The sequence below is a fragment of the Suncus etruscus genome, chromosome 10 (assembly GCF_024139225.1).
Source record: "Suncus etruscus isolate mSunEtr1 chromosome 10, mSunEtr1.pri.cur, whole genome shotgun sequence".
In the NCBI taxonomy this organism is placed as follows: domain Eukaryota; kingdom Metazoa; phylum Chordata; class Mammalia; order Eulipotyphla; family Soricidae; genus Suncus; species Suncus etruscus.
In genome coordinates, this window is record NC_064857.1 from 103091848 (window position 1) to 103100027 (window position 8180).

General features: G+C 40.4%; 1 protein-coding gene across 1 annotated transcript; it reads right to left on the reverse strand.

The window, feature by feature from the left end:
* Positions 1 to 2477: 2477 nt before the first annotated feature.
* LOC126020415 (set1/Ash2 histone methyltransferase complex subunit ASH2-like) lies at positions 2478 to 4594 on the reverse strand. Its single transcript, XM_049781886.1, is given in 5 exon segments — positions 2478 to 3102; positions 3104 to 4251; positions 4253 to 4410; positions 4413 to 4495; positions 4497 to 4594. Coding segments are annotated over 5 exon segments (1557 nt in total). The 5' UTR covers positions 4580 to 4594; the 3' UTR covers positions 2478 to 3017.
* Between the last annotated feature and the right edge of the window lie 3586 nt (positions 4595 to 8180).

Sequence of the window (8180 nt, forward strand, 5' to 3'; positions counted from 1 at the left end):
TTTATCATCCACGATGGAGCGGAAAGTTTCCAGACACCACCAAAGGACCAGGGGGAGAGTAAAAGAGCATGTATGGAGCCTGTAGTTATTCCCATGACAGTATACTTCAAGGGTGGAGAAACCCTATATCTCTTAGGCCAAGGGAATTCCCTTTCTAATTTCCCCAATATTTACTGTACTTATGCAAGAAAAAAAAGTGAAGCACAAATTAACTTTTTTTTTCTTTTTCTTTTTTGGTTTTGCTATTGTTGTTGTTTGTTGCTTGCTTTTTTATATTCCCATGGGTTTTCTTTTTTTGTGCTTTGTTTTGTTTTTTTATTTCAGGGTCGTGGTTATTGTGTGGTTGGTGTCTTTATTGTTGTGGTGCTTTTTTAATTTTTTGTTTGATTTATTTTTTTAGTATTGTTGTTATGTTTTTTTCCCTTTCTTCTCTTAAATTGATATTTATAGCCTCTAGAAGGACTCCTTCCATTTTTTGCTTGTTTGATTTTTGCCCCATTTTATTTTTTTTCTTTCCTTCAAACAGAGCCACATAATTTGAACCATCTTGTTCCACCTCACAAATTGAGGGGGAAATAATGGAGGGTACCAAGACCAGACAGTAGTATGAACATTGAGTAGAAATAAAAAAATGATCAGACTTAAACACCAAATCCAAAGCCAATGACAACAGAATCAACACCCAATCTACAACATGCTAGACACAGAGGGGACCACTTATACTAGCATCCCAGGTGGTAAAGGAAGGGGATATGGGATGCATTCTGGGAACAGGGGTGGAGGGAGGACAACATTGGTGGTTGAAATGACCCTGATTCGATGTCACTATGTACCTAAAAATTTACTGTGAAAGATTTGTAATCCACTTTGGTCAAAATAAAAATTAAAAAAAATGGTGAGAAAGAGAGCATAGGAAGGGAAAAAAAATGGATCACTGTGAGTTACAAAGTTATTCATGATTGAGTTTCAGGCATACAATGTTCCAATACTAATCTTTTTACCAATGTCCCCAGTTTGACCTCCCACCCCACCATGCCTTTAGGGAAGGCAATTTTTACCTTCTTTCAGCACCCGTCCTCCACCAGGGTGACATCTTCCTTCCTCCATTTTTCTTCTTCTGTTACTTAACCTTTGACTTATCCCACCAAGCCCTCCAGCAGCAAGCTTTCTACTGAAGACCAGTTTTCACACTGTTTCTGTTGCTTGGGGACTTTGTTATTTCCCTAATGTGTTTTATTATATTCTGCATATGAAATAAATCATTCTGTCTGTCTCTTCCTCTGGTTAATTTTACTAAAAGAAAAGTAGACTTTATATAGTCTTGCAAATGAGCTGTATTTTATTGTGATATTAAAATAGAAATTCTTTATTCCTCTGTCATTGAGCAGATAGGTTGCTTACAGAACTTGGCTAGTGACACAATGAGCAGAAACGTGCATTTATCTTTTTGAGTCAGTGCTTCTGAGTTCTTGGGAAAGACACCTAAAAGTGGATCTACCTTGATCTTATGGTACCTAGATCATATGGTAATTAGTTCTATTTTTCTTCTTCTTCTTCTTCTTCTTCTTCTTCTTCTTCTTCTTCTTCTTCTTCTTCTTCTTCTTCTTCTTCTTCTTCTTCTTCTTCTTCTTCTTCTTCTTCTTCTTCTTCTTTTGGTTTTTGGGGCCACACCCGTTTGATGCTCAGGGATTACTCCTGGATAAGCGCTCAGAAATTGCCCCTGGCTTGGGGGGACCATATGGGACGCCCGGGATCGAACTGTGGTCCTTCCTTGGCTAGCGCTTGTAAGGCAGACACCTTACCTCTAGCGTCACCTCACTGGCCCCTATTTTTAATTATTTTGCTGTGCTTGTGCTGTTTTTCATAGAGGAATGCTCATTTACATTCACACCAACAATGACAGAGGCTTCCTTTTCTCCACATCTCCCAGCATTTGTTATTTCTGGACTTTTGTATATAAAACATTCTCACTGATGTGAGGTGATATCTCAATGTCATTTTGATTTGCATTTATCTAATAATCGTTGATGATGAATATATTCCTAGACCTTTCAACCATATATCTTCTTCAGTGAAATGTCTATTCATTTCTTCTCCCCGTGTTTGATTGAACTATTTTTGTTCTTAACCAGTTTTGTGGGTGCCATTCATATCTTAAATTGTAACTCTTTGACAGGAGTCTGGTGTGTAAATATTTTCTCCCACTCAGCAATATATCACTGTTTTAGAGATATTCTCTTTCACAGCACTGAAGCTTTGTAGTTTGGTAGAATATCAAACTTGTTTGTTTTAATCTTTATTTTCCTGCCACTGGAATTGAATACTGAAGAAATTCCTGAAGCCAATATAATAGAGTGTTTTGTCTATATTTTATTGTATATATTATATTATATTTTATATAATATTATATATTTTATGAACCAGGTCTAACGTCTAAGATTTTTTTTTGAAGACCAGTTTTATTGGAAAGAGTTTCCTGAAAGCTACAAGCATGCTCCTTTCATAATTACTGTTCTAGAGAACTAATAGTTTCAGAGATGCCAGTGTTCAAATTATTAACACAATCCCACACATAAGTTTTTGGAGTAGTTTGGAATGTGGAGTCATTGATTTTAGCGTTGGAGATTAGAGAGGATGAAGTCAATAACCACAGATGGAAACAGTTTTACATGTGTTACAGACAAGATTCACACCTTAGAAAATACGATAAGATAACAAGTCCTAGTTAGTGGGACATGTGGCACACAGCACCAGTTTCACAGGAAGCTTAAGGAAGGAGGGGTGAGGGTCAGCAGTTGTTGGCAGTGGGCACCAAGGTAAGAGCAGCCACCAAGAGTAGGGAGTGGGTTGAGGACAGGTTTCTCCTAGGCCTGCCCAGCCTTGAACTTGCTCAAAGCCCTGTTGTGCAGCATCCTTTATAAAACATCTGCAATATTTCAAAAACACCTCCACCCCCTGTCCTGCTCATTTTTCCCAGAAATTTCAGGTCAGCAAAGACAGAAATAAGAGGGTCATGGTCAGGGCTCCCAGGGGGGACTATGCCTCCTATCCACTTCTGTCTCCATGTGATATAAGACATCAGCCAGGGTATGCTCCACCAAGGCCCATGTCACTCATAGGGCGGTAAGTGAGATCCTTTGGAGGAAACTTGAAACATGGTCCAAAGTTAATGGAAACTGTGCAGCTCTTGTACAGCAAGATGGCGGGAAAGTACACTCTCTCAAAGATGTCTTTGTAAGCCACACCTTGGTTGACGCCGTTTTTATAAAATATTATCTCACTATGTGGCATCTGCTTGAGGCTCTTCTCTGCTTTATCCACAAAGTCTTTTTCCTCAAAATACAGATAACTCTTTAATTTTATCAGATCTTCATCTTTGTAAGTATCAGGCAGTGACTTGGCGGTCTCTGTGTCTTCAGAGAGATTGATGTAAAATCCCAGGACATCTCCCTGCTCATAGCCAGAGGAGTAGTGTTTGCCAATAGACTGGTGAAACTTGGTCCCTTTTTTGCTCCGCCAAGAATAGCTAAATTTATCATAAGCTAAAGGAGCCTGAAGATTACCTAACGGCTGGGACCAACCAAGTCTGGCTGCAGTGTCAGGAGGCATCTCGTCCACTGTGATTTCAAAGTACCAGGTGCCTTTCCGAACACCGTGAGAAGCTCGAACCATAGAATAGCCTTTCTCTCCAACCACGGTGAGCCTGTTGTCAGAGATCTTTAACTGGGGAGCTCGATCATGTAAGGCTAACAAAACCCGTTCATACAGGCAGGCTCTGTAGAGATCTCCAGGAATAGGTTTTCCTGCCCAACAGCCAAGTTCAAGTTTCTCAGGATCAGGAGCGTGGGGTTCAGGCTCAGCTAGAATATACCGGTAGCCATCCTTGTTAAATGGGTGTTCTAAGGGGTAACCATGAGGGGGAAGGCGCTGGGCAGAAAACAAAGGATCACTCCGGGCCTTCTTTGCCGTCCCTGTGGTTCCTCCATCCTGTTGTTTGCGCTTTGCTACTCTTCCTTTTCCACTACTTCCTGCTGTAATTCCCCCATTTAGATTTCCACCAGTAGACATGGCACTGCTTTGTTTTTGATTGTCATAAGCAGGACCAATGTTACTAAGATCCTGATCCAGAAGTCCAAATTTTGGATATTCTTCTTCTGGGTCCTTACTCCCAGGATCAGGATGCTCCTTTACCAAGAAAACATCTCTTTCTTTACTCATTATTTTAACAATTTTATTTGGCCAAGTCATTTTTTCCAGGTCGCTGTCTGGTTGTCATGCATTCCCAGTATTTATCAATAAATGGTATGATATCCTTATCCTTGGAAAACATAGTTTTTGGATGCTCATCTTGTGTTCGAGATTGCCATGTCAGGTTGGCCAAAGCACTACGGCACATTTCCTTCAAGTTGCTTGCTTGCGGAGGAAATAGGTATTCCCACTATGACGGCACACATTGCAACGAAAACTGTAGTTGGTCATGAAGGGCAGGCAGGATCTCTCCCAACTGCCGATTGTTCTCATCCACAAAGCCTGCTTGAGTATCCATTGCCTCTATCGTATCCCCAGCACCTTCCTGCATTAGGGTCTCTTTTCCATTCGCAGATTCTGTCTCCAAACCACCACTCACATCGGCCACATTGGCATCCCTTGCATGTAGCCAGCCGGGGTTTGATCCTCAGAAGCCCAATATGGTCCTGAGCCCTCCAGAAGGGATCCTTAGAGCAGAGCCTCATCTGCTGCAGTGCTCCAACTATAGTCAACGTGTTATTGCATGAATAATTGTTTGCTGAATCCCATAAAGAGTGAAGTTTTCCAGAAAGATCTACAGGTCAAATATTTAGCCCCAGATCTACTTCCTCCCAGGAGCTGGGCTTTAGCAGAAGTCACGTCTAAGGTTTTTATCTATATGTATTAACGTTTGTGTATGATGTGAGACAGTGGTACACCCCAATCTTTTACATGTGACTTACCAATTTTCCTAATATCAATTATTAAAGAGATTTTTCTTCCTCCCTTTTATGCTCTTGATTTCTTGGTTATCATTTAACTGCCTGCATATAGTGAGGATTTATCTGAGTGTTCAATTCTATTCTACTGGAAGAAAATATTGCAACTAATTTGGAGTCACAAAAAAAGGTTGCTTGACTGAGGGGGAGAGTAAATGATCATGCAAGGAGTCTATAGTTAATCCCATGACAGTATACTTCAGGGGTGGAGAAACCCTGTATCTCCTAGACCAAGGGAATTCCCTCTATAATATCCCCAATAGTTACTGTGCCTATGCACGGGGGAAAAGAAAAAAAATCACAAAATAATCATTTTATCCACATATATATTTATTGATTGATTTTTTTTTGTTTTCTTTGTGGGGGGGCCACACCCGGCGTTGCTCAGAGGTTACTCCTGGCTGTCTGCTCAGAAATAGCTCCTGGCAGGCACAGGGGACCATATGGGACACCGGGATTCGAACCAACCACCTTTGGTCCTGGATTGGCTGCTTGCAAGGCAAACGCCGCTGTGCTATCTCTCCGGGGATTGAGTGATTTTTTTGACTTCTTTATTTTGGTATAGATATTGAAGTCGCTGTCTCCAATTTTATTTTATTTTCTCTTTCTCTTTCTTTTTGCACCCCGGCATGGTTTGATTTCAGGACTGAGACTATTGTGTGGTGCTTGTCTTTATTGCTCTAGTGCTCACTGGATATTTAATTTGATATTTCTTTCTGTATTGTTGTGGTGTTTCAATTACCTTTTTCATGTCCTCTCTCAAATTGAGGTTGAAAGCCTCTAGAAGGACTCCGCCCATTTTCAGCTTATTTGATTTTTTTAAAAATTTTATTTATTTACTTATTTTTTACCCCATTCTATTGCTTTTCTTTCCTTCAAACAAAACCACATACCTCGATTTATCTAGCTCCGCCTCTCAAATAGAGGGGGAAACAAGGGAGGGTACCAGGACCAAACAGATATATGATCACTAATAGTAAGCTAGACAAAGAGGGGTCCACCTACTCTAGCAGCCCAGGGGGTGATGGTGGGGGATATGGGTTGCAGAAAGGGATTGGGAATGGGGGGAGGACTAATTTGGTGATGGGTATTTCCCTGATTCAATGTTAATATTTACCTAAATACTACTGTGAAAGATATGTAAGTCAATATGATCAAAATAAAAATTAAGAAAAGAAAAAAGAAAAGGTTGCTTGAAGAGGCATATACTTATAGAGGAGCACTATTATTTATTACATTAGACATATTGTATATTATTATACCCATATTAAATGCTATAAATAAATATCTGCATGAAATACATAGAGATTTGGGCTTTTGCTTTTTTGGGGGGTGCCACACCCGTTTTGATGCTCAGGGGTTACTCCTGGCTACACACTCATAAATTGCCCCTGGCTTGGGGGGACCATATGGGATGCTGGGGGATCGAACCATGGTCCTTCCTTGGCTAGCGCTTGCAAGGCAGACACCTTACCTCTAGCGCCACCTCACCGGCCTCATTGAAGTCACATTTTCTTATGCAAACTACAAAAAATTAATATACAGACGCTCTGAATGTCCTACAAAATTTTGTAGGAATTTGGTTAAATGAATTTATAAATTCATATAAATTCACCATCAATCTTGACTAGAATTCAATGAATTTCTCACCACTTAAGTTCACCAGATTAGGTGATCACTCTTCAAACTTGTGGGATCAAATGTATTTTATTTTCTTACTGAATCAGTGAGCATCTGGGCATCTGGAAGTGGTAGTTACTGTGGGAAGCATTGTGATATTTGTTTCTTTGGAACTCATCATGTTGTTGCATAATTAGGTTATTCATAAAATAATTTTTTTTAAATTACAATGGATGATGCTTACATATGGTCATCCTGGACACGCCACAGGGTATGAGGAGCTGAAGCCTAGTAAGTCTCTAGAAGATGCCTGAGGCCTAACAGTCTCTAGGAGTCTCTCAAGAGACCTGAACAAGGATGCAGCCTGCCTTTACTAAGGTCAATCTAAAAGGTTACGTGAGGCATTGTGACAAACACTAAGGCCAGTAACCTTGAGAGAAAAACATATTTTAGCCAGAACATATTCTAGACACATCCGGTGGGTTCTCCCGTGGGAGAAGCAATATTTGTTATCTATGTAGCCAGGTGCTAGGGAGAGTTATGTTAGGAAATCTTTGCTTATTATGTAGCTAGACGACTTGAGGAATCTTAAGGAAAAAAACTTATGCTGTTATCTGTGTAACCACAAGCCTTGAATGATCTGCCCTCTTTACAATAAACGGAAGCTAGCTGATTCCACTAATTTTCCCATTTTCTTTGTCTGTGTCTGTTCTTTGTTTGTATGTTCTAAACCCATATTCCCTCCAAGAAATTAACCCTCGTTTGTGGTTTCCCTGCAGGGACAAGGAGCCCACAACATGGTTCCCAAATTCTCCAGGAGTGATTCCTAAAAGCAGAGCTCAAAGTGAATTCTGAACACATTTGGTGTGGCCAAACAAACAAAACTACAGTGTGTCCTAACTATGGAATTCATAATCCTAGCTCTCTCCATTCAGAACTGACACTTAGTAGGCACAGGCTCATTAATAGTTAATGGGGGGTGGGGCGAAGAGATAGAACAGCAGGGAAAACATTTGCCTTGCACTCAGCAGACCTGGGTTTGATCCCCAGTATCCTATATGGTCCCCTGAGCCAGCTAGGAATACTTTATTGAGTGCAGAGTCAGGAGTAACCCCTGAGTGCTGCTGGATGTGGCCCTAAAAGAAAAAAATATAGAATTTATTGGTTATTATGGTTTTTAAATAATTCATGACTTGTTGGGAATCACTCTGGACTCTATCGATGGATGTACTGGAAACATCCAAGATCCAGAATATAAGAATTAACATCTAAAAGCTGGAAGAGGGGGCTAAAGCGATAGCACAGTGGATATGGTATTTGCCTTGAACATGGCTAATCAGGGTTCGATCCCCAGCATTCCATATGGTCCTTTGAGCTTGCCAGTAGTGATTCCTGAGTCAAGAGCCAAGAGTAAAGAGCCAGGAGTAACCCCTAAGCACCACTGAGTGTAGCCTAAAAGTCAAATAAATACATATAATTAAAAAATTAAAAAATTAATAAAAGCTGGAAGGTGAGTGGAATCTTGACAATTCTGCCATCTGCAATCCTTGGTGC